This window comes from Oryza glaberrima, chromosome 11 (genome assembly GCF_000147395.1).
Source record: "Oryza glaberrima chromosome 11, OglaRS2, whole genome shotgun sequence".
In the NCBI taxonomy this organism is placed as follows: domain Eukaryota; kingdom Viridiplantae; phylum Streptophyta; class Magnoliopsida; order Poales; family Poaceae; genus Oryza; species Oryza glaberrima.
This window is the reverse complement of record NC_068336.1, coordinates 8841375-8868950: the sequence shown is the minus strand read 5'-3', so window position 1 is coordinate 8868950 and position 27576 is coordinate 8841375. Positions and strand designations below refer to the sequence as shown.

At 41.5% G+C, this 27576-nt stretch overlaps 1 protein-coding gene across 2 annotated transcripts; it reads left to right on the top strand.

Annotated features, from left to right (window-relative positions):
* LOC127754202 (uncharacterized) lies at positions 1–27576 on the top strand. 2 transcript variants are annotated; one of them, XM_052279692.1, is made up of 8 exons: positions 1–61; positions 202–292; positions 426–553; positions 10042–10756; positions 10884–11464; positions 15249–15843; positions 15932–16464; positions 26768–27576. In XM_052279692.1, exons 4-8 carry the CDS (start codon positions 10042–10044, stop codon positions 27365–27367), a joined length of 3024 nt encoding a protein of 1007 aa, XP_052135652.1. In that variant the 5' UTR covers positions 1–61; positions 202–292; positions 426–553; the 3' UTR covers positions 27368–27576. The 2 variants fall into 2 exon arrangements, with proteins under 2 accessions (XP_052135652.1, XP_052135651.1); XM_052279691.1 differs by having other exon boundaries at positions 423–553.

Here is a 27576-nt window from a genome sequence, read left to right as displayed (position 1 = left end):
GCCACCAACAACACTTCAGCAAAAGAGTGGAAGAACAAAACAGGCCGCACGAAAGACTGAGGTGATTATATCCTCCTTCTCGCTCCTCCTGAAGTTTAATTATATATATATAATTTGTTGTCTTTAATTACATTCTATTCAAGCTATGTGTTTGAAACTGTAACTATATATACTTACTGTAATCTGATCTAAACTATACAGGAAGCTATATAAGCACAGGAACGTGCTCATCGTCTTCCTTGCAGCCGACGATGCTGTGGCTGTACGCACCTAATTAAGGCCTCACTCTGGGGTGAGCCCTTCTTCTTTGCCATATGGACTTGTTATATTTTCTGCTTTCCCTTGTTCAATTCCTGCTACCTGTCACGGTTGGAATCGATCGAAACGTCAGCTCGCTCAGTCATCTTCTTCTTGTACTCCAGCAGAAGACGTTGATCCGGCTCATTTCAGCCTCACGCCCAGCAACTTCGCATTGCATGCTTAAGCAAAACCTCTCAACTTGTTGCCCATTCCTTCTTCGTCGTTGCCCGTTGACCCAAGAAGCTATCTAAAGGTAATCCCATTGTTCTAGCTAGTTCTTTCAGATTTAATATGTTAACTTGCTCAAAACGCTCCCATTTTTCTCATACACAGATCGAGTTCGATTTAGTTTATCTTTGTTAGTTCCTTATTTTTGTTTCAAAGCTAGGAGGAGGCGGTTTCGAGTTAAAATGTTTAGTCTTTTGTTTTACCTAGTTTCTTATGGCAAAACACCCAACTTATTTGTCAAATAATTTTCATTTCTGGTGGTTATGGAAAGAGAAAAAATAAAATGTTGAAGATTCAGCAGGTTTAGTACGGTTGGCCAAACGAAAGCGATTCCTCATGAAGTAACAGGAACATATTCCATTTATGGATAGGCCTTTTCTCTATAGGCCCTAATGCCATGGACACATGTCCATAACGTACATCAGCAAGACTCATCAGGGCTATACAGGATAGAACGGTTACATGAGCCGTTTAGCACCCCCTATTAACAAAGATCTAAAATTTACCATTAACATATAATTTAAGAAAGTGGTTTGCATAATATTTTACTAGAAAAATGCTCGTGCGTTCACTACAACACGATAGATTTTCATGGAAGCTACCCCCTTTATTTCCATGCGGTTTGTAAGTGGAACAGCACGGAAAAATAGGGGAACCGGCGCCGGGCTATCGCCCGCACGGGAAAATGAGCAAATTTTCCCGTGCAGATCTGTTAAGAGACCCGCACGCGAAAATAGTATTCCCTCTTTTCCCTCTCACCAACTTCAAAATTTCCCCTCATTTATCTCTTTGAATTTATCCTCACACCCCTCCTCTTATCTCTCTTCTCTCTCCCCCTCTCTCTTTCACTCCTCTCCTCTCGTCTCCTTTCGGTGCACGGCGACAGCGGCGGCGGTCGGCGTCGGCCGTCCCCGCATGGATCTGGCGGGCGGCCGGCCTTCCCCCGCGCTGGATCCGCTCTCCTCCCCTCCTCTTCCTTCCCTCCCTAGATACAGCGGAGGGAGGGGCGTCGGTGGCGGTGCGGCTAGAGGGGAGGGCGGATCCGGCGAGTGGCGGAGGCGGGCGGCGGCGCGGAGGCCTCCACCGACAACGACGATGACGAGGAGGCGGTGGCTGCTTGGGCGACATAAGCGCTCGCACACGAAAATCAGATTTTCCAGACAGCTGGGTGTGTGTGGGCCGCCAACCTGCATGCAAAAATCGTTTTAGCTGCATGCAAAAATCGGTCATGTAGTAGTGGTTGTAATGGGTGAAGGCTACTGTAATCGTATTATTGCATGATTTTGTTTCTAAAAAGTATATGGGATTTTTATTTTGACAGTACTGATATCTAATTCAGAATTCTTATGGTCCGGCGAGAATTGTTAAGTAATTAGGAGTCTGACTTTCATCCCAAGTTAGCATGCGAGGGTTTTAAAAGAATTTCCTATGCGATTCCTTATGTATTTTTAAAAGCGAACAAAACTAAAAACAGACTCAAATACGAACAATGTATCAAAGTATCGGCGAAAACATCTTCAATTTTTATAATAGTAGAGATAAAGATTGGCCCATCTAACAAAAGGTGCGGACGTGGTACACTTGAGCGCGTGAAAATCGATGATATTACTATCTAATAATTTTTAAAGAAAATTATATTTAAAAAAATAGAAAATTTTATATGGATACTAGCTGCGCAATTGGTCAACTAGTTAGGTTCCTTGTAGTGAAACCAGACCACCCAAGTTCAAGTCTTAAACTTGACATGGGTATTAGTATTTACGGCAAATTATTCTTTCAGTGGTAGTGGTATGTGACGTGCTCTCGATAGAGAGACATCCATGGTGACTTTGTCAATTTCAAGATACGTTGGTTCGGTATTTCAGAGGTGCTCATAGGGATTGGATGTACCTGTGTGTTTATTGGGATGAGTATGCACGTTGCATTTGTATTGTATTTCTTAATAAAATCATCAATTTCAAGATATGTTGGTCCGATATTTTAGAGATGCTCATAATAGTAAGGTGTATATGTGAGTAACTGAGCATTTATATGGATGATTATACGTGTCTACGTTTTTAGTAAGTTCTAAAAACGAGAGCAAATCTTACTACAACTTTTGTAGATGGTGAATTGAGCTTCGTACGTACCACATCCCCGTTTGGTACAAGTCTTCACAGTTACCAAAAGGGAGACCGATCGTCTGTCCATGTCCTATGGAATCCAAAACAAATTAGATGGGTGTGCGTACGCGGTAATGATTTTTTCTTATATCTGCCCGGTTTTTTGTCACACTGGGTCGGTAAAGATTTGTCTTTTTATGGGCCCAGTTTTTTCGTCGTCGGGCCGAACCTAACATTGCTGCCACATCGATTTGCCTTCCTATGTGTTCCCTCCTCTAATTGGTTGTAAAAATCTATTCCCCACTACTATCTCATCATTTTTTCCACCATTTTCCCGTTCAATTATGCTTTAATTCACCGGATTTAATCTTCATTTAAAAGTCGCTACCTTCATCCTGAGTTTTGCGGATTTGCTCCGATTTAATAAAAACGGAAAGAGAAGATCGAGTGTGTCCCCGGGGGATACCCGTAGACCGGATAAATGGGTACTGAGGTACATTGGTATGAGGATTTACATGATACGACGTCAAAACCGACAAGAGACAAGGATTATACCGGTTCAGGCCCCTCGTAAGGTAATAGCCCTAATCCAGTTTATATGAGATTGATATGGAAGATCACAGAATACAAAGAGAACAGATGTCGTTGATACCGACAAGATCCTTATCGAGATTATTCGACGAGACCTCCTGGCGTCTTCGACTTGAGTCCTTTAGTTTCGTAAACTATGGTGGGTGTATTGGTGTTATGAGTCGATGATCCTAAGCCCCTCCGCAGGTGTGCTTTTCATATCGTGAGTTGCCTTAGTCTCCAAGTAGAACTCGGAGATAACGAATCCTGCATGATATAGAATAGTCCCTATCCTTTCCAGGTAGGACTCTGATAGTCTCCAACCCATGAGGATATTTTCCATAATATCTTGTATATTTCCTTATCGCATACGGAAACATATCGTAGGATATGAGGTATGCCAATCTAGTATATTTGGTTAATCTTAGGGTAGGAGGTATGCCTTATTCGTAACCCTGATAGAGTGTGTCAAAACCCCTCATCTAATTTTGAGAGATCAAGAAAGATTCGACCAGATATGGTGGGAAGGATCGGTTCTGGCGTTGTCTTCTGAAAGGGAAGGGACTCCCTACTCGACGCCCTTCTATCCTCCCCTCAACCATGCCCGGCTCCTCGTTTCTCGCGGCCACTAACAACGCCCCCTCGTTTCTCGCGTCCACTTTACCCGCTCATCCCACTCGTCTGCTTCCAGCGAGCGTGTTAGACGAGCGGCCGTTGCGATCGAGACGGGACGGGCCACGCACACCTTAGATGCGCGTGGTTACCATGGAAATCGCCATCATTATCCACTAGCGAAACCCACTAGTGTATCCAATCCATACGTCGCCCTAGGTGATGTGGCAGTTAAGAAGTGATGGCCCGTCATTATCAGTAAGGCCATTTTTTACTGCGTCTGGGGCCATGTCCGTCGAGATTTATCACAGAAAAACCGCGCCCACATGTCACTCGATCAGAAGAATGGTGTCAAACCTGGCCACCTGTGGAAGGATTCCGGCCAGGGTTAACGCGGGGGGTTACTGTTGGTGATATAGGCCCGGGGGTATCAAGACTAGAGGGAGGAGGCTGCCCCCAGTACCCACGTGCCACTCCCCCGAAGGGGATCAGGCATAAGGTAGGGTGGCAGCCACCCTCTCCATGTCTAGGGGTCGAGCTGCTCCTACCCCCTCCGCGCGGATGCCTCGTGTGTAGATTAGGTGGACGCCCCCAACGCCCACCTAACCACATTCAAGGCGGCCTAAGCAGGAGCGCCACGCTGCATTTAATGTGGCGTGCTGTGCACCTGGCCGGTTTGTGACCGGTCAAATGACTGATGGGACCGGGGTGGTGTGCCTGCGCACTGATCACGCGTCAGGCGGCGTGCAGCCTGACATGCGCTCTCATCCCGGCCAGAGTCGGTTCATCCACTCTGGCCAAGCAGGATTCCCATTTCCCAGTGCAAACGTGAACCGAGAAGTCCTCACCCATTAAGCAACGAATGACATGGGCGTCCCCTTGTCAGCCGGCTTGATTTGATGGGCCCCATGCTGCCGCGCTTTTTTGCGTGTGGCTTCCAAATCAAGAAACAAGACATGCATTTAATGTAAAGAATGTACTCCTTCATCCCTCGATAGTTGTTGGTAATTCTTAATGACAATACTAGAAATATAATTCCCGCAATGGCGCAGAAATACTTCTGGTATATTATGGTTACAGAGTTCATCCGCAAGCGCACGGATATATCATTGTAGCATTTCACACGAGAGTATTCCAAGGGTGTCGTATTTATTTTATCCCGTGGGAAGATCATATAGAGAGAACTCAACTAATAATTTATATATTACTTGGGATAATCATATTCTAAGCAGGGGTTAAGATAATCCAAAGGTAGAGTGACACACAAGCATTTCTACTCATCCTCATAATAATTTATCTAAGCTAGGTGGAAAGAAAAGAGAAAGGAAATCTATTCCTATACTTCTAATATACATAGTATACATACATTCTAGATAACTTATATACTAGCTAATACCCTCTTTCCGATGCTCTCCTAGTACTTCGAGAAGCCACCCCTGACTGCCGAGTTCCTTACAACAACCCATCATGACCATCCAACCAGGGCTAAATACGGAGGAATACCCTCCCTAGGAAATTAACTTAGGATTATATATAGGCGTGGAGGAATACCCGTACCGAGCTGTCACCATCAGCGGCCCACCTCTCATCCACAATATATAACCCCAAATAATGATACCCCGTAATCTAGACACCACGTCTAAACTACCAGATACTACTCTAATATCATCGTCATGACATAGAGTAATTGCATAAGCAAACACTATACCCGCACCAAAGCATCTTCCAGATAAGCTAGCCATACATTCAATATAACAAGAACATAATATAAAGCAGGTACTCATATACTCGGAAAGTATTTCAATAACATAAATGTATATAGAAGAGTATTCTAATAAAAGTACAAAGCTTACAAAAGAGGAAAGGAAAGCTGCTAGAGCCATACCCGAACTCTTCCGAAGACTTCTGGACTCTTGATTCCTATTCTAATTCTATTCCATCAGCTAGATACTATTAAACTAAACTTGAGAGAGATGAGAGAGCTCTTGCTTAAGGTGTGTGAGTGAAGTGAGAAGGTGAAGTACTTTTATAGGCAGGTATGACGGTTGTAACTGCTGCGAAATGTCTGAAGTACCCCGCAACTGCCATCAGGATAGGATCTGGAGCGTCCCTACCAAACCCCACATCCAACGGTGGAGAGGGAGGTTTGGCCGAACCTCCTGATTCGGCCGAACCAGGGACCGCCCAACCTGGCCCAAAATCGGCAGGTGGCCTCCTCTGTTATTCTCCTCCGTAGACTTGTGAATTTTGGCTCATTATGTCGTGTCAATTCTGAGTTCTTGGCCCATTCATACATAAGTCTATCTCTCGACCTCGTCCGATTGATTTATCGTTTGTTTTGATGTCGATTCTCCTTCACTTTATGGTCATTATCTGCAAAAGGTTAGTAAACCTAATACTAGTGGAATATTATTGTTCTAACATATTTATGCATTGCAAGCATCACTAGTTCTCCTCTATTTTGGTAATATTGATGATCGAAACTGATCGATAACGACCGTCAACAATAGTCTTTTAGGCCCATGTGGTATCCCCTTGAGATATAAAAGGTGGTCCAGGCCTAGTGAGAGGGGGATGGATCGGCTTCTTGACTAACTTACGTTTGGGTCTTAGAGATTCAAGTGCCTGTATTCCATACTCGATCAACCAAGCACAGGAGTAGGATGTTAACGCTTCTCAGTAGTCCAAACCTGTATAAACCCCTTTTGTCTCATCATTTATGAGGGGCCCAACCCCCTCTACATCACACTTGCCATCGAATCCTTGATTCTCACCCGTTGCCCCTGCCTAACTACGACGGGGGGCCTCACAGTCCTCCGCTAGAGCAGTTCACCCTCCGACATATATGATGAGAAATGACTTAATTCTCTTAGCATTATTTATATAAACAATCAATAAGATCCTCGCGCATCTGAGCGTGCTTCCTTCCTAGTTAGTATTATTAAAATGTGAGGGATACTAATCACATAGCGAAAAATGTGAATGGGATCAAGTAAAACTATTTCATTATATGTGATGTGACTGCATAATAAACAGATCATTCGAACGTCACTACTACACAAACGATTTTTGTGTGCGAGACCCTATGATTTTTGCAAACGGATCATAACTTGCCGCATCTGAAAAATCGAGCGGTATTTTCGCATATGGCTCCTTAAGACGCCCATATGGAAAAATTGATTTTCCGATGCAATCCTCTTAAGAGGACCGCATGCAAAAATAAACTCCAAAATCAACTCCGCATGCGAAAATAAAATTTGAAAATTTGAAACTAGTTTATCTCACTCATATGAACTGCAAATTGGATGATTTTTTCCCAAGTGTTTCTAAAATCCTGGTCTATCATGTTATTGTGTTCTTACTACTATTATTTTGGCCATATTTTCTTGTAACTTTGTTTTATTAATTATAAATTTGAATTTCAAGAAATAACAACTTCAAATAATATTTTGAAGCAGTAGATAATTTCAGCTGAAAACGTCGCGAACAAAAGTTGTAGAACTCATCAAGATATACAACTTTTATTTTGATCATTTATTCATTGGACAAAATGATAGTAACATTGTTTACAAAATTTACATCTCTCTTGTAATTTATAAAACCATATGAGATATATGTTAAATTCGTTAAGAACATTACTATCACTTTGTCGAATGAAAAAATGACCAAAATAAAAGCTATGGTTCTTGATGAGTTATACAAGTTTGCTGTTGATGATTTTTTCAGTTGAAATCATTTAGTATTTGAAAATATTGTTTGAAGTTGTCATAATTTGAAATTCAAATTCAAATTGTTGAAACAAGGTCATATAGAAAAATGACCAAAACAAAAGTTGTAGACCTTGATGTGTTATACAACTTTGTTGTTGACAATTTTTCCATTTAAAATCATTTACTACCCCAAAAGAATTATTTGAATTTCTTATATTTTTAAATTTAAATTTTATATAGTTTAATAAAACTCGGATGGAGAAATAACCAAAAAAAAAATTGGTATATCTCAATGAGTTCTACAACTTTGTTTTTGACAACTTTTTCACATTAGTTCATTTAGTATTATAAAATTTGATTCAAAATTTAAAAGGCCATGTGATTTTCACATGCGGACAGTTAAGCACTTATTTTTACATGCAGACCACTTAATAAATCTGCATGCAAAAAAAACCACCCCTATTTTTTTCATCTCCCTCCACTCTCTTTTCCCTCCCACCACTTCAATTTTTTTTTCTAACTCATCTCCTCTCACTACTAATAAACTGTAAAGGGTGCCGGTTGGGAAACCCCCTTCGGTGCCGGTTTTCCCAACCGGCACCCAGGAGGCGACACTGATTACCTAGGTCAAAGGTGCCGGTTTTTGAACCGGCATATTTGAGGTGCCCATGAGCCAAAAAAAATGGGCTCAATGCATCGAGCCGATGCATTGAGCCGACAAGCCGATCCAAATCTTATACCTAAATCAGCTCGATGCATTGAGCCGTTAAGCCGATCCAAATCTAATACCCAAATCCCAAAATTTTCTCAAATTCATGAACACAAACATAATCCATAATCCTTAAAAAACAACACATGAACATAACATTCAACAAGAACACATTCATCAAGAACAAACATTCATCAAGAATCAAACACATTCATCAAGAACACACCACTGCCTTCATCACCACTGCCACTGCCGGATGGAGACGAGGAGGGCGCCGCCACCACCGCTGCCGTTGCCGAGGAAGCCACCGTCGTCGCCACCTCCCGCCACCGAGCCGCCGCCATCTCCCGCCACCGAGCCTCCGTTGGGCCGCCGCCGCCACCTCCCCACCCGCCAGATTTGGCGGAGGGGATGGTGTGCCGCCGGGTCGTTGGACCACCGCCGCCGCCGCATCCCCTTCCGCCGTCGCCAGCTCCCCTCCCGCCAGATCTGGTGGAGGGGAGGGCACCGCCTGCCGCTGCCACCTCTCCTCCCGCCGCCGCCCGCCGCCTCCCTCTAGCCGCCGCCCGCCGCCGCAGCAGCCGGCCTCCCGCCGCCGCCTCCCTTGGGTGCCGAGAGAAAGAGAGTGGCTGAGAGAGAAAAATTTTTGAGACAGAGAGAGGGGTTACGGATGAGAGAATGGATAAGGTTGCCCACTCGGGGACGGCGAGTGGATAAGGCTTTCTCGGCTCGCCTGGCTCGGCTCGTTTGGATAGGGTGTCGGTTTTCTAAAAAAAACTGGCACCTTTAATATATTATAGGTGTCGGTTTTTAATGAACCGACACCTTTAATATGTTATAGGTGCCGGTTTTTATTTAGAACCGGCACCTATAATTGCTTAAAGGTGTCGGTTTTTTACGATTTTAACCCGCAGAGGTGGGAAAAGGCCTATAGGTGCCGGTTTTAGCACTACCGGCACCTATAGTGGCGACACCTATTTGATATTTTGTAGTAGTGTCTATTTCTACCCCTCTATTATTTTACTCTAATACTCTCCCCTCTTTCCTCTCCTCTCTCTTTTTCTTCTGTCCTCTCCCTCTCCCTCTTCGGGCGCCAGTGGCTGGGAGCAGGCCAGGCGGCGGATCCAACGGTGCCGCCCTTGTGAGGGCCGGATCCGCCGCCCTATGGAGCGGTTGCGGCTATGGCGACGGCGGGCGCAGCGGGGGTGGCGGCGCCACCGCCATCCCCTCCTCATTGACAACGACGACAAGGAGGCGACTGGCTCCATTCCCCCCCCCTGATGCCACCGCCGACGACGAGGAGGAGGCGACAACAGCGGCCGACGGTGGGCACTCGTCCTGCTACCGCCCTGATCTTGTGCCCGGAGCAGTCGGCTGCGACGCGGGGGCGGCTTCCACGGCGCCAGTGGGAGCAGTGGTGGTGGGCCTCCTCCTGCCCAAATCTGGCGGTGGCGGGCCTCATCCCTCCCGGAACCGGTGGCGGGAGCGAACAGCGGTGGGAGCAATAGCGACGGGAGCGAACGGCGACGGCTCCCACGATGACGGGAGCGGAGGGCGCTTTTGCGATTTTATTTATTTATTTTGGATTTTTATTTTTGCATGTGGCCCATGTAAACAACCGCATGCGAAAATAGCGGTTGCTCTATCCGCATGCAAAGATCGTGATTTTCACAGACCTTTTCGTGCATGCAGCTAGGCCAACAACATGCAAAATGCTTTTCACCCGTTTGCAAAAACCGGTATCGTAGTTGTGCGTGTTGATCTTCTTGTTGGCTTATTGGATTATTTGATCAGTTTCATTTTGTGGTAGATGGCCGTCGGTACAGCTGCAACTAGTAATGCGTCAGGAGAATCAAGTATGGACAAGCATGTCCCGGAAGCAAAGGTAACCAGTGATATCGCCAGATTAGAAGGATCCAAAGACAAAGCTGGCAGCAGAACTACTTCAGCAGCAATGGCCCCAGAATGGCTGAAAGCAACGATGTCTGGTGATGCAACATCAATCCACGACATGGCTTCACAGGATCCAAACGTGCTGCTTATAACAACCGCGGCCGGCAACACCTGCCTCCACATATCCTGCGCCCAGGGTCACGAGGACTTCTGCAAGACTGTAGTGGCGTTGAACTCGTCTCTCCTCGCTGCTGTCAACGCAGACAATGAAACACCCCTCATCACAGCCGCCAAACGTGGAAGCCGTGCTTCCTTATCATTAGCCTCTCTTTTGCTGAAGTTTTGCCAATGTCACCAGCTGAGCGAGGCAATCACACAGAAAGACAAGAAAGGATGCAACGCGCTGCACCACGCCATCCGCAGCGGCGACAGCAAGCTCGCGCTGGAGCTCATCAAGGCGGAGCCAGCATTGTCGCGAGTTTCCAACAACGACGAAGAGTCACCCTTGTTCATTGCAGCGGTGAGGAATCTTACAGATGTCGTCGGGAAACTGTTGGAGATTTCTGATGCTGCTCACGGGGGATCTGGTAAGCAAAATGCTCTGCATGCCGCCGTGAGAAATGGCAATCCAGGTGAGACCGTGAGAGTCTAGTATTGATCGATCGTTACATCGGCAAATTATAATCTCTAACACGTACGAGCGCGTACCATATTAATTTACTTGATCTTCTTGTTTTGCCATTTTTCATTTCCTTCCAGATATTGCTAAAAGGATTATGGAGGTACATCCTTGGATGGCCAGAGAAGAGATTGGTGATGACAAGCCTGCAGCTACTCCAATGTGGCGAGCAGTAAATGATGGCAAGATAGATGTCGTAACAGTACTGTTGAAATATGATCCGTCTTTAGGGTATCTAATGACCAGAGAAGGCAGTAGTCTTCTTTGTACCGCCGGACGTAACGGCCATGTTGCTGTTGCTCGAGAGCTTCTTAAGCATTGTCCAGATACTCCATACTGCAGCGAAACAGGCTGGACGTGTCTTCACGCAGCTGCATACTATGATCGCATAGAGTTTGTTCGGTTTGTTCTGGGGTCAGAACAACTACGGCATCTCGTTAACATCCAAGATAAATACGGACGAACTGCTCTGCATCTCGCAGCAGAGAAGCTTTATTCGAGGATAATTTCTGCTTTATTGCTTCACCAAGGCATAGACGTCACACTTATTAGCAACAACGGTCAGACGGCCACCTCGGTTTTAACTGCAGCTTTAGCTAGCAGAAAGGACAAGGACAAGGACCACACAAGCGATAAGGACGACGACATCAACGAGATCTGGGTATGTACTTCCACCATCCTATACTTGTCATTATAGTATTTAAAAGGTATATTAAAATAGTTATCACTGTGACGTCACTGGTATATAAATGTTTTTTCCGTGCGGAGGTAGCGCCTGTCTGTACCTAGGGGTCTATGAAAATCAATATTTTTGTGTGCAGGTGGCTCAACCGTACGGGATAATACATTATCCCGGTACGCATTTTTTGTGTGTTCTTTTCAATTGTAATGTTACATATAAATTATACGAGCTCAATTAGAAACATCGAAATATCTAATTACATAACATATGTACATGTCTAGTGTTCATAATATTACAAATTTCTCCCTCCGAAATATATCTTTTTTAGTCTATAGCATGTTCTCTCTCACTCTCTTAGGTTTTCGAATTTGGGGTCCGTACGTAACAAGTTTGCTATAAGGGTCATAGAACTCCCCTAGATGGTTGCATATGTTCTGACGAATGAACCGGTATAAGTCCGCGCAGAAGTTGAGAAGTGTTTTTTATCGAACCGACTTGCGGCATATGGTATTCCCATGGAAAATATAAGAAAAATGATATGTGTTAAAATCAATTTAAATGAATTATTTCCTATATGTAAGGAGCACGATGACTTACATCTTAAACTCAGTTCTATATCTCCCACGGACCCTAAGCACCTCACACACGTAATATCCGCATAGATTGGTGGTGCTAGGTTGCTTGTAACACTGTGTAAGAACAGTAGACACGTCATTATTTAGAACTGATAATCGCATCATATATTTAACGAATATATGATCACATACTGGTCATCGTCCCTTTACGAGAAGCTACAGAGAAGAAGAATCGAGAGAGGAGAGATAGAGGGACAGGATGGGATGGGACGGGAGGGAAGCGCGGAGAGGAGGGAGGCCTACGCGTCGACCTCGCCTATCGCACACGCACGCCTGGAGGGGGCTGGGTGGGAGGGCACGGGATGGCGGGAGGTGACGGGTCGGCTGGGTTGGGTTGGATCCAGGGTGTACAATAGTCTTGTCCTATATATAAATATATATATATGTATGTATATGTATATTTATATGTATGTATATGTATTGTATGTATATGTATATATATATATGTATGTACATGTATGTATATATGTATGTATATATATATGTATATGTATATGTATATATATATGTATATATATATATACATACATATATATATATATACATATACATATATGTATGTATATATATATATATGTATATGTATATATATATATGTATATGTATATATATAGATAGATATACATATATATATATACATATACATATATATATATATAGAGAGAGAGAGGAATGGTGCAGTAACACGACAGCCAACATGCAGTAACAATATTTAAATTTAGTTCAATTATAGTCATGACAGATCTACTTTCAATAAGCACTTTTTTCTATCATCACGGTGCAAACGTTTTAAAAAAAATCATACATCACATGAGATATATTGTTCTTCGAAGCTTGGGGTTTTTGATCTTGACTCTCCACAAGTAGTAATACTATAGCATTACTGCTCGTTACTATTATCTGTTATGCGTTACTACAATCGCATCGCGACGTTACTGTAAGTGTGCAATAAACACCATAAGTTTTGTACTAACAATGTGTCTTACTGCAATTCTTGAATAGTGTTACAGCTTAAACATGTGGTAACGTGTTCCTGCCATGTAGTAACACTTCCACTTTGTGCAGTAACAAGTATTTTTAGCATGTGAGACTTTTAATCCATATATTTCTTTTGATTCCTAGTTTACTACAATTTCACCACGATGTTACTGCCAAAGGTGCAGTAACATTCTATATGTCCTACAGTAACAAAGTGTTTTCCAAACATGCGGTAATGTGTAATTGTCAGGTGGTAACGTGTATCTGCTGTGCAGTAACACTTTTACTTTTATGCAGTAACAAGTATATAGTTAGCGTCTGAGACTTTGAACCCATATATTTTTTTTGATTCAATTCCTGATTTACTGCAATTCACTGCAATATTATTGTCAAAAGTGCAATAACGTCATATACATGCATGCAGTAACACTATATTAGAGGAAGGAGACCGATTTTCTTGAGAAGAGGGAGGAAAAACGGTTTCTTGAGGAGGGGAGTTCGTAGATGCATTTTAAAGTTTTAACCCTCCACATGCAGTAACACTACAGCATCATTGTGAAAACGGTTTTAAAAAATAATAAATATCTTCTGAGATATTGCTTTTCAAAGAATGGTATTTTCAACTTTAACCCTCCACATGCAGTAACAGAATGTGTAATTTGTAGTAACAAGGGCATATACATACAGTAACATGGTTCTACCAAATGTATAAAATTGTTCAAAACAATCCTACATCAATCAGACCTCGCTCAAAGCCACATACAGACTTTACCTATAGCCCACCAATTCGATCATCATCTCGTAAAATGACATAGTAAAACTACAATTATCGTGCAGAAACATAGTTACTTGGAAGTGGTAAGATGCACTTATTATGTAGTAACACTTCTACTTTTATGCGGTAACAAGTATTTGGTTAGCTTGTGAGACTTTAACCTAGTAATGCTAGTCAATTAAATGTAATAACAACCTATATATTTTGTAGTAACTGGACGCGTTACTATATTTCGTGATGGCGTTACTACGAAAAGGGTGGGAGTACATAGATGAAGGAAGGATACCGGTTTTCTTGAGAAGAGAGAAGAAGGCCGAGTTTTTGGGAAGAGGGAGATATCGGGAGAGGAGAAAGAAAAGGGATCATGAGAGGGAGAGAGAGACTAGGATTATATCTATTATGTTACTACACACTAGTTACACTATTACTATATTTATTTCACAATATTACTATGGGGTTGCAGTAACACATAGTACAAAGCGGTAACGAGCGAGAGTAAATACTAAAGTTTAGGAATCGTTATTTCTACGAACAATAATCAATAGCGTGGTAGTGACCCCTACTCATGAAAATTAAATGATGGTATCTCATGTTACAATAGTAATCTATAATTCTCATGGTAATGTTATTGTAGAAGCGTAGTAAAAGATTTGTGATAGTGCAGTAAGATGGTTTGAAGTGTATACTAACAACCATCCTAGTATTGTTACTACATGTTTTGTGCCAAATACTACAAGGATTATCACATATGAGAAGATAAAATTTTTCTAAGAAAACTCTACTACAATTGAGACATAGCCTATTGGTTAGTGCCATGTGGTAATTTAAGTTATAGGTTTTGAGTTCTATTCCCATTGAATGCAATTTTTTCCTTTATTTTTTTCTTACTCAAAAAAAGGGGAGGGGTGGAGGGGGGATTACAGCAAGTTTAATAGTATAGCCTACTACTAGCTCCAAATCATTTATAGCCAATGTAATAGCCAACTCATACAATAGCTGCTTACTATACTATTAATACTTGTTCCCACCTGTCATACTCACATTACATCTTGAAGTTCGTGCTGCAGCTGGCTACAGATCTGTAGCCTGCTGCTTTTATCTCTCTTCCTTTATCTCTTTAAAATATTTTTATAGCTGGCTTATAGCCTGCTATTGTACCTGCTCTTAGGAGAAAAAAGGGGGAGGGGGGCGCGCTCGGGTAGGGAGGGAGAGGCCGCGCGAGAAGGTGGGGTGAATTGGGAGGATACAGAATAACTATTCTATACCCTGAGTGTGTAAAATATATATAAATATATATATAAATATATTTATATATATATATTTATATATCTTGAAATTAAGGAAGGCATCATATTCATTTGTTACTTGCATGCAGATTCCAGACAGCAAAACAACCGCAGATTCGCCAGTGATGGACAGAGGTCTGCTGAAAGCAGCTACAAATGGTGTGAAGCCGGCTCTGCATGACCCAAGCCTTCTGCTTGGAAGGACAGTGCAGGGGAACACCTGCCTCCACATAGCATCGGCCCATGGCAAAGAGGAATTCTGCAACGATATCTTGATGCTGAACCCGTCCCTCCTCTGCACTGTAAACGCGGATGGCGAGACGCCGTTGCTCGCCGCCGTAAAAAGTGACAATGTCTCTTTAGCTTCTTTTCTTCTCAGTTACTGCTGCCGCCGCCACGATGATCTCGATATGAGGGAGGCGATGGTGAGGCAAGACAAGCAAGGATGCAACGCGCTGCACCACGCCATCCGCAGGGGACATAGGAAGCTTGCACTCCAACTGATAGAAAAAGTGCCTGCCTTGACGAAAGCTGTGAACAAACATGATGAATCGCCTATGTTCATCGCGGTGATGAGGAATTTCACCGATGTGTTCCATAAACTGTTGGAGGTTCCTGATTCTGCTCACGGTGGAACCTCCGGATACAATGCTCTGCATGCTGCCTTCAGAAATAACAATACTGGTGAGACCCTCATATATAGATATCGATCTAGCTATATGTGCTTGTTAACCATTAATATTATCCATGCCTTCACATTTTTTTTTCTCAGATATCGCCAAAAGGATTATTGAGACTCGTCCTAAATTGGCAAGAGAAGAGAACAGCGCACGAACTACTCCAGTGCAATTTGGTGTGCTTGAGGACAAGATTGACGTGCTAAAAGTATTGTTGGAACATGATTTCTCTTTAGGATATATAGTCAGCACAAGTGGTACCCCTCTTCTTGGTAGTGCCGCATACCGGGGCCATGTTGGTGTTGCTATGGAGCTTCTTAAACATTGTCCAGATGCTCCATTTCTAGATGAAAACGATGGCACCACATGTCTCCACACAGCTGTACAAAAAGGTCACATAAAGTTTGTGGAATTTGTTGTGCAGTCAAAGGAGCTTCGGAAACTCATTAACATGCGAGACAGCGACGGTGAAACTGCCCTTCATTATGCAATCCGGAAGTGCCATCCGAAGATCGTCGCTCTTTTACTGCAACATGAAGCCCAGGATGTCACAGTGCTCGACAGCAACGGTAACCCCCCAATCTGGGTACCAGATGATGCCGCCGACCATGCTAAGACGCTCAACTGGGTACGTACGCATATGCTCTCCACAACATATATAGCGTTTATAAATACTACTAGACTAGTACATTCTTATTCCTATATATATGTGTCGACATTTGATAGTCACGACTAGGATATTTGGATAGTATGGGAATCGTCGGTACCAGGGTATATGCGAGATTGAGGTAAAAGAGATGGGGATAGGGATTTTTATATAGGTTCGGGCCCCCTATCTTACAGGTAATAGCCCTATATCCTGTTGGCCGAAGCCGGTGTTGCTCTGTATTCATCTGGATCAAGCAAATACAATATCTTGGATAATCTATCTATCCATTGTCGACTTGGCGGCTAAATAACCAGCTCATAGTCGACGACAGAGTAGTCTTCCTCCTTGAGCATGAACTCGTCGAGATCAGAGATGGCGCTAGATCCCTCTTGCCAGCCCCCGTAGGTACCGGATGAATTATGGCTAGGCTAATCTCTGATGTCGAGATCTGACGGCGTATTGGCTGTATTGGCTTGTGAATTTGTAGATTGTGGTGGGGGTGTCCCCTCTCTCCTTCTGGGGGGCTTGTATTTATACCCATAGATGACCCTTTGTCCAAGTAGAAATAGGGAGATAAATATGGATACGATTCGAGTAGTCATTGTCGTTTCCATATAGAACTCTACTCGTCCTTCCTTATCCGGAACAACTATATACGAAGTTTGTTTCTGTATAAGATATGGTATGTGGTTGGCCCTGCTGAGCTTAATCGATTACTATTGGGTATGTGGTATCCATAACCCTCACAATAGCACCTGACTTCAATGCAAATGAACGAGTTCATGTTCTCGACCGAAGACTTTGGAATAACTGTTGTTGTGCTCGCTTGACTGTTCTCGGTGAGATTAGAGATAACGCTAGATTCTCTTTATCGGCCTTTGTAGGCACTATATTGGGTTTGTCTAGGTCCCGATGTCGATCGAGAAGGTACGGAGCATGCGACTAAGCCTCCCGTCTTGCTGTAATCGAGAATTTGGATTGAAGTGAAGAAATTCCATCTCGGCGGGTACACCATCGCTTCATTCCATATTCTTTGTCGAACTCCAGCAGCCGTTCTTGGATAATCAAGAAGGTGCAAAGTCTGCGACAAAGCCTTGAAATATGACTTTCCTGAAATCAATACTCAGAATAGATTGTTAGATACAAATAGCCCCCGAGCGAACGCTCAAGGGTAACATGCTATAATATGTATGGAAAAATTGAAAATAAATTTAATCTGCTTGTGACAACAAAGGAGTACTCTCGCTAGAGTTGCCCTCAACAATCGGAGTTTGGTAGCCTTCCTAGCCCCCAGCCTTGTCCTCGGAGAAGCCCGTTCTCGGAGGAGAAGGCTCGATGACACATAACTTGCCTAGCTGAAATTGCGATTTACCTAGCCCCCAGCCGTGAAGTTGGAAAAACCAATTTCCGATTACACGGCTTGGTTAATACGCATTATGGAGTAGTCTTACATGACCAGGTTTTACATGGTCGTTTGGCTCTTTAGGATCTGGCAAGACCTTATCTGCTCTAGGCGTCCCTAGCCGAAATTCCCTTAGGTTTCTCGGAGGCTTGTCGGACTGGCGTAAAGGGACAATAGGTTCGATTTCAAGAGTACGTGTTATTGTGGTAAGGGATCTCTGGACAAATATTGCACATATAAGCACTTACAGAAATTGACGTAGATTATGAGACGACCACCACACTGGGCAAAGACCAGGTGTATAGTTGTGCCCAACAAATTGCATAGGTAGTGGAAGAATTGCTACATCACTGGTAGAAGACCAGTTGTAGTCATAACTTGACCACTTGAAGTGGAGGTGTGAGAGATCGCTACGACCTAACCAGGAGTAGGAGTCTCTCAGCCATTTGAAATTGAGATGCGAGGACCGCTACGTTGCCGGTCAAAGACTAGTCGTAGTCGTACCTCGACCATCAAAAGTCATGGTGCGAGGACCACTACGTTGTCGGTCAAAGACTAGTCGTAGTCGTACCTCAACCATTTGAAGTGAATTTTTCGGTGGTGAGAGATCGCTATGATCTACTGGTCGAGAACCAGGTGTAGGCGTATCTCGATCACCTGAAGATGAATTTTTAGGTGGTGAGAGATCGCTAATATCAAATGATCGAGAACCAGGTGTAGACGTATCTCGATCACCTATGAATTTTTAGGTGGTGAGAGATCGCTACGATCTACTGGTCGAGAACCAGGTGTAGGTGTATCTCGATCACCTGAAGGGGCGCTAGAGTTGGTGATTACATGTGCATCTCATGTAGCCAACATGACTCACATACCCAACATATAGCATATCCAGATGTCTATTCGCAATCATGTCGGGTGATCAAACCGATGTCGTTCGCGAGGGATTATCCGTTAATGACATATTCTCTAATAGTCCGAGCGTGGCCGGCGCTATACATGAGATAAGTCGTCGGTCTTCGTTGGTAGGCTGGGTGCGACGACTCAGCCTTTATCGAGAATGTTCTCGACAATGGGGTGTACTCGACCACAACCTACTCGAGTGCTCAATTTTTCTTGAATAATATTTTCTAGAAGACAAGATATATAGCAGAGAATATCGAGTATGTACTCAAAAAACTGCATGGATCTTCTAATATTATTAGGATATAACGAGCAGATTTAAATAACTGGCATTATATAAACCACAAACAAGCATGAGCTATACTGAAGAAAATAGGGCGAGCCCCAGTATTAAACCGTAGTCGGCCCAACACTGGAAACGCTCGCACAAATAGATATTGTATAAAAAATATGCTCTAGGTAAATATAATAAATTATTGATCTGACAATGTTGTATATATTTGAAAAATTGGTACTGTAAATTGTATATAAAATATTGCATACATTTGTAGATATATGCCGGATATATCTACGAATTTAGTGGATCAATTTAATAAATTAATGCACCAAATACCTTGGATAATTGTGTCATGTTCTGCACTGGCGCATCTATGTGTAGCGATACTATTTGGATGTGAATACATCCAACAGTACAGCCGCACATAGGTGAAATCACCAAAACTCCAGATGCACAGCAGTTGGGTTGTTGTATGCTTGTGTACGACTCGTGTACATATATGTCTCCGAGTAGGACTCAAGCCGGTGGGCAACTGGCCGAGATCTTTCTGGATTCAGTCGGACTCGACGAACAGAAGCGTGGCCCGATATCCTGTCGTAGTTTTTGGCAGCGACGATTCCGATCTTGTCGGGGGACGTACTCTGGTCGGGTTAGATCTCCCAGGTCCAAAGTCGTTAAAGTTTCCCTCGCCGGAAACTCCACATCAGCGATGGCGTACCAAAGCTTGAGATGACGAGGGTCCCGCTCCGTCGGAGAACATGCTTCGATGGGGTTGTATCTCCCATAGCCGAAGTCGTTGATTAATTGGAGAATCCATCTCTTGAACCCATCTTGTCGAAACCTTGTAGCACCGAAAATCCCCTATCTGGCGTGCCACTGTCGACGTTTGATAGTCACGACTAAGATATTTGGATAGTATGGGAATCGTCGGTACCAGGGTATATGCGAGATTGACGTAAAAGAGATGGAGACAGGGATTTTTATACAGGTTCGAGCCCCTTATCTTACAGGTAATAGCCCTATATCCTGTTGGCCAAAGCCAGTGTTGCTCTCTATTCATCTAGATCTCACAAATACAATATTTGGGATAATTTATCTATCCGTCGTCGACTTGGCGGCTAGATAACCAACTCATAGTCGACAACGGGGTAGTCTTCCTCCTTAAGCACGAACTCGTCGAGATCAGAGATGGCGCTATATCCCTCTTGCCGGCCCCCGTAGGTACCGGATGGGGTATGGCTAGGTTAATCTCTGATGTCGAGATCTGACGGTGTATTGGCTTGTGGCTTTATAGATTGTGGTGTGGGTGACCCCTCTCTCCTCCTGTGGGGCTTGTATTTATACCTATAGATGACCCCTTGTCCAAGTAGAACTAGGGAGATAAATATAGATACGATCCGAGTAGTACTTGTCGTTTCCATATAGAACTTTACTCGTCCTTCCTTATCCGGAACTACTTCTATATACGAAGTTTGTTTCCGTATAAAATATGGTATGTGGTGGGCCCTGCCAAGCTTAGTCGATTACTATTGGGTATGTGGTATCTATAACCCTGACAATATGCCATCGATTTCTATTCTATTATATTATAAAAAATAGTAAACGCAATGTTGAAAATATCTTGTATTTAAACAATTTGCACGGTATAATTTACAATCATTAAAGAGAAAAGAGTCCCATTACATTGTTATCTACTAATCCTAGAAAGCAATCTTAACCGTTGATATCATTTGATCGAAATGTTCAGATCTATTTATATTACCACCCTAGATAGCGGTAGTAGAAATATAGAGGGGTATTATTATAAAAAAAATAGTTGTGGAGATGTATAATCGTCATTTAGCAATGACTAAACCTATTTTTTCTTCTTTTTTTTTAGCGCAATGGATGATCCTAGATCAATTTAGCCGAAAAAAAACATAAATGACAGATACTCCTAATCATGGTATTATATTAAATTACTAATTTACTTCTAATAATACTGTTAATGTAATATTATTAACACCGGAGTATCACTTGAAAAGAAAAAACTTAAGATTCAGGAAAACAACAATGCATGTCTGAATAGCTTTACGGTGTGAAACTCAAAAACACACCTTTTTTTTGGAGACAGAACTATCTAAAACCACTTTTTTTCCCCTTGGAGACAGAATTATGTACATTTGACGCTCGACGAGAGGATTTGACGGCACCCCATCGGTAGTATACTTCTTAACACTTGGCTAAATAGATCAAACTAATTAGTAGCCATAAATTACTATCTTCTTTCTTACGCATTAAGACGCTACGCTTGAAGATATATTTACAAAATTCTAAGTCCAGATTGTATATATTCGATGGACATATTTCATAAGCTATATATTGACTACGAATAGTAGTCCAGCTAGCACTAACAACATGCAAACTAACGAATAGATATCATCAAGATTGACATGAACTTACGACGGGCTTGGAAATGACAAATTAAGAAGCAGTGAAAATTGATATTGCTGCGTAGTATACTCTCTTCCCAACTTTCACCTCATCATTTTCCGTCCACACTTTTCCCGAACCATTTAAACGATATGCTTTTCAAGAAAATTCTATTGTAAAATTGTTTTAAAAATCATATTAATTTTTTTTATGTTTTCTAGCTAATACGTACTAAATTAGTCATATGCTAATAATGTAAGATCGAATCACAATAACTAAGCCAACTAGAGGGGGTGAATGGTTGGTATACCCAAAAACCGAAAACTTTTAGCGAAAATAAAAGTTACCCTCAAATTCGACGGATCGCGGTCTGACCGAAATTGTATTGCCGGTCTGACCGCCTGAAGAACATCGGTCTGACCGATGTAGATTGATCGGTCGAACCACTGAGACTTGTCGCCACCTCCTGTCACCGAAGCCTGTCTGACCGCCGTGTGCCCGCCGGTCTGACCGCCGCGATGCCACGGGTCTGACCGCCAGTGCGCTGCCGATTAGACCGCCGAAACCCGGTGAAACACAAATCGAAGAACTCTTAAAGTAGATGACGACTTTATTGATTCTCTCTGTGTTTACAAAGTACACCAACAGCACTCCTTACAAAAATTTCGACTAAACTCGAAACCCTAACTCAAAACTCAACTCAATTGCTCTCAAAAGCGATACCGGGAAGCCTCACGCTCTCCCTCTATTTATACCCGAGGTAGGCAGCCTAAAGCCACGAACCAAAGTCATACTAGGAGTCCTAAACACCTTAGGAAACCCTCTCGTACAAGACACAAACTTTAAATAACTAATCATATCAAATTCGGACTCCTTCCAAATTCGACTCCGCATCCCACACGCACACAATACCTCCATCAACCACGTGCATCAACTCTAGCCTAAGTATCCCGTATGATCTCTGACCACCACGGACGTCGTCTTATCCCCAAGCTGACTCCCGGTCCATCATCGCAAATACTCTCCCGAGGCATCGAGTCACCTACACATGAAATAAACAAAGAAACCATATTCCGAGACCAAGCTATCTCCAACTTGACTCATTAGTAGCAAACAACAGTATTACATACGTATAGTATCCATCTAGAATCCATAATCATGAAATAATCACGGACATCCAAATAAACAACCCGAAACCAAAACCGACACAGAGTCGGCCAGTCAGACCGCGCGATACACGCCGGTCTGACCGGCAGCACATGCCCGGTCTGACTGATCTACATAAAATAACAGCAGTATCCTGTAGATTCACCTGTGAAATCCAATCATCTGCAAAACCACTTCAAAAATAAATTCCAAATAACAAAACCAATAATCTCCAATGCCTATTGTTCATCACAGAATAATAATCAAAAACACCTTTGATTTTACAAATAAGTTCTGTTTTACATGCAAGAGGGATTACAACATGTCAATATATCATGCCGAGCACCACCGTAAAAGACTTAATTAGCTTACGTGCACAATAGTACAGATCCTTCCATTTATGACGGACTCTCACATGCCTGGGTTTTGTCGGCCATCACAGCTTAGTCATCTTAATCGTACCGAAATAAACATTATCGTAGATATACTTGTACAGATAATCGAGAAATTTAGAAGAATATAATGAGAGAAATTTATTCACGAGTGAAAAAAAAATACACACTCACTATTACAGAAATGAGCCTTCGTGACAGGTCATCCAGCATAGAATGACTTCTCTCATGGGTTAAAAAGTAACCCGTCTGATAAAATATACTTACGAGGGGTAAGTGGTAGAAGGCGTAATTAATTAGTCATGATATGAGTTCATCTAGTTATGACCCGTCACTAATCACAATAATGATAAGTCTTTTATGATGGGTATAGAAGTATGAACCCATTTATGATCGTTTTATTGTTGATGGTTCACTACAAAATCTCTTATAAGTATAGGCTCATATGATTTAAAATCGGCACCTACGAATTTTTTTCCACCTCTGTGCACTATAAGTATCAGTTCTAAAAACTCCGGTACCAATATAATAGGTAACCTCCTGCGCGCGAAGCTCACTGCGGCACAGCGCGAGGCCACTATGCACGCAGGTCCTGTACTAGTGGTTGGTAGTTGTGAGACAATATTCAAATATCACAATATTTTTATAAAAAATGATAACATCTTAAAATAAAATTGGTTGAAGACAAATTTTATAGTATCTTGTAGCAGCTTCAAATAGATCATATATTAATTCTCTCTCTCTAAAAATAAAGAGCTCTACGACTTTATGATTGGTAATATTTTTATTTGAGATCATTTATATGCCCTAATCTCATTAGAAATGATGGGATCTTATATATAATCAAAAATGAAAATTTGAATTTTTTTGAACAACCTCGGATGTAAAGAACTCCATATAAATGTTGTAGAGCTTGATGAGATGTAAAACTTTATAATTGACAATATTTTCATTTTGAGTTCATTTGCATGCCTGCATATGTATTATATATTGATAGAATCTTAATTTTCGGACAAAAAAATTTATTTTATTTTTCAAACAACCTCAGATGGAGACACTCCATGCATATATGAAAGTTGTATAAAGAGATCTACAACTTTATGATTGACAATATCTACAATAATTTACATGTCTGAATATGAATTATAAATGATGGGATCCATTTTAGAAATGAATTTTTAAATTTCTCAAACAGCCTCGGTGGAGATATACCCTACATCAAAATTGTAAATCTCGATGAGATCATCTGGAGTGTCAAATTAGTGTCTCACGTATCGGACAGCAATAGCCGAAAAATTAACAATTGAAAAGTTATTAACGTGTGGTTAGATGAGATATTATCGATGGTAATAAGGATGGTCTCTCCCCGCAAAAAAAAAAAAATAATAAGGATGGTCTCTACACAGTAGAACGGTGTGGGTTTCTCGAACCCCACCAGCGTGTGCACGTGTATTTTGCTTGGAAAATCCTAAATTTGTTTTTGGGTGCCTTTAAAATTCAAACATGAGTTGTCATCTGATGGGTGAGGTTGCGTTCACCATGCGTCATAGATAAAGTTTTCTCATCATTAGCTAATAATGTGTAAGAAAGCCTATCCAATTACTCCCTCCATTTCGAAATGTTTGACACCGTTGACTTTTTAGCACATGTTTGACCGTTCGTCTTATTCAAAAACTTTTATGAAATATATAAAATTATATGCCTACATAAAAAATATTTAACAATAAATCAAATGATAGGAAAAGAATTAATAATTACTTAAATTTTTTTTGAATAAGACGAACGGTCAAACATGTTTAAAAAAGTCAACGGTATCAAATATTTGAAAAAGAGGTTCTGCTAGGTGACTTGGCTATGTGTACATTGCCACGCATATATGTGTGCATGTGTAGACCCAACAACACCCATGAGATTATTATACCTTCTATAATATTCTCATCGTCCAAAAAGAAAGATATTTCCACCACTCAAGTTTTGTCATGAAATAAAACAATTTCTTTATCTACCCTCATCTCAACAAATCATAATCATTATCTATTTAATTTCTTCACATACTCTCTCTTTTCATCCAATCATAACAGTTTCTTAATTATTTTCACATACCTGTACTTAACTTCGAGGAACGGAGCCTAGCGCAGTTTTTTTTTTCTTTTTTCTTTTGTGACAGGAGCCTAGCTCAGTTGATGGTTGTCATTTCACAGCATAGGGAAACCTCTTAGACTCAAATTTAGGTGCATATTAATTTTTGTTACAATGCTACCAAGTTCCTCCTTGTATGTTGTTTTTTAAGACTAAAGTGTATTTACGGAGTAAAAACTTGTATGTTATGTACAAATAGGTAGAATAACATGTACAACAATTTGCCTAGTCAGTGTGAACTTGACCAAAACTGTCCACACAAGTTACTGTAGACTTATGAGATGACATATATAAGTCTACAGTACACATATATCCTCCTCCCTCCGTTCTAAAATATAAGATTTCTTTTTTTTATTTTTTGACTTTGACACAACCTTCGATATGCTACTGTGACCAATAATATCTGTAAAAGTAAAATATTTTAAATAAAAGGAGTTAATGTTATGATAGTTTGTTTAATGGTAAATCTAGTAACATCAATTTTACATTATTGATTTTTTTCAATATTTCTTTTGCTATTGATAGGCAAAGTTAAAAATATTTGACTTGTCACTGTATTAAAAATGATTATATTTTAGGACGGAGGGAGTAACTTGTAATTTTTGCCATGGAGGTTCTTACTTTATTTTTCAAAGTCTAACTTCTATGACACAACCGATAAAAATAAATATTAGAAGAGTTGAACTATATATTGAGATCAACACCATCAAAAACCAAAGTGAATTTAAAAATTTGGAAGGCCTAACATTAGTCGTGTAGTGTATTTCAAGTAGGAAGGTTGTATATTTCGAAAAAGAAATAGGAGGTTGTGCGCATAGAGGTTTGAGTTGGCGTTTGCTCGTATGGATTTGTTGTGCACCGGATTTGAATGGACAAGTTGTTGCGTCGGGACAACAGATTTACAAGTTATTCTCCCTATTTAGGCTGCCTTCGTTCTGCTCGGTTGGGAACCCACTCCCTTCACATGGAAAACGAAATAGTTTATTAACGCGTGATTAATTAAGTATTATCTTTTTTTAGAAAATGGATCAATATAATTTTTTAAGCAACTTTCGTACATAAACATTTTTAAAAAATGCACCGTTTAGCAGTTTGAAAAGTGTGCGCGTGGAAAACAAGAGAGATGAGTTGGGAAAACTGGGAGAAGAATACAACCTTACACACCCCACCCACCATTATGTACCATGAGCATAATTTCCTTTTCTTTACTAGCAGGCATTATTGGACTAATTAACTATATTGGCATTAATTACCAGAATGGTGCTTATATTATGACTCACCAAATGAGCAGGCAACCGCTGCTAACGCGTCGCACACTCGCAAAGCACAGGTAGAGCCATCGATTGAATGATTTGAGTGTGCAAGCTTGCATGATTGATTTTTGTAGTAGTGGTTACATTCAGCATGGTATAGGAACTACAACAAACATCTGCAATTCAAGGACACTTCAAATTGTTTAGTTTTATTTTAAATTTGCAAACATTTGTGGCAGACATAAATTGAAACACAGATGTCAAGGGAAGTGGGCAAGCACCAAAATTGTGTGTATAGTTCCATGACTATCAATCATATTACTATCATGGCTATACATAACTTTGTAATAAATTAATGCAGAGTGAAGTCTCCATGCGTATGTTGAAGGCTGACCCGGAAGACAAAGGTGAAATCTATAATCTTATAAAGACAATCAAAGATCAAGTAACTGAGAAAGCAAGGAAGGACATAAGGACGTTGACTAAAACATACACAAGCAACACTTCTTTAGTAGCAATCCTCCTTGCAACAATCACCTTCGCCGCTGCTTTTACCTTGCCTGGAGGATACAGTAATAATGCTGGAAGTGAGGGGCTTCCTATCATGAGTAGAAAGCTTGCATTTCAAGCATTCTTGATATCTGACACCTTGGCAATGTGCACGTCACTTACTGTTGCCTTCGTATGCATCATAGCAAGGTGGGAGGATCTTGAGTTCTTGCTTTACTACAGATCTTTTACTAAGAAGCTCATGTGGTTTGCATATTTTGCAACCACTACCGCATTCGCAACTGGTTTATATACAGTTTTGGCCCCTCACCTTCCATGGTTGGCCATTGCAATTTGTGTTGTGTCAGTTTTGTTGCCTATTCTCACTAAGCTTATTGGTGAATGGCCACTCCTGAAGCTCAGGATTCGATTGCTTGGATCTTTCGAGTCCGATCTCATTGATATGGTTTGATCTAACCATCTTGTGCTGTCTTGTACTTTTTGGTTGACAGTGTTATGCATTTAATAAATTTGGGATGCCGTGAAAAGCAAAACTTATGTAATGAACTTTACTAAGTCAAGCTTGTACTCATTAACAGTATTTTAGAAAACTTTCAGTGTTATTTTTCTATTATTTAAGTTTGTTGTACTATGCTGTATGGAACATTTCTTGAAATCCGA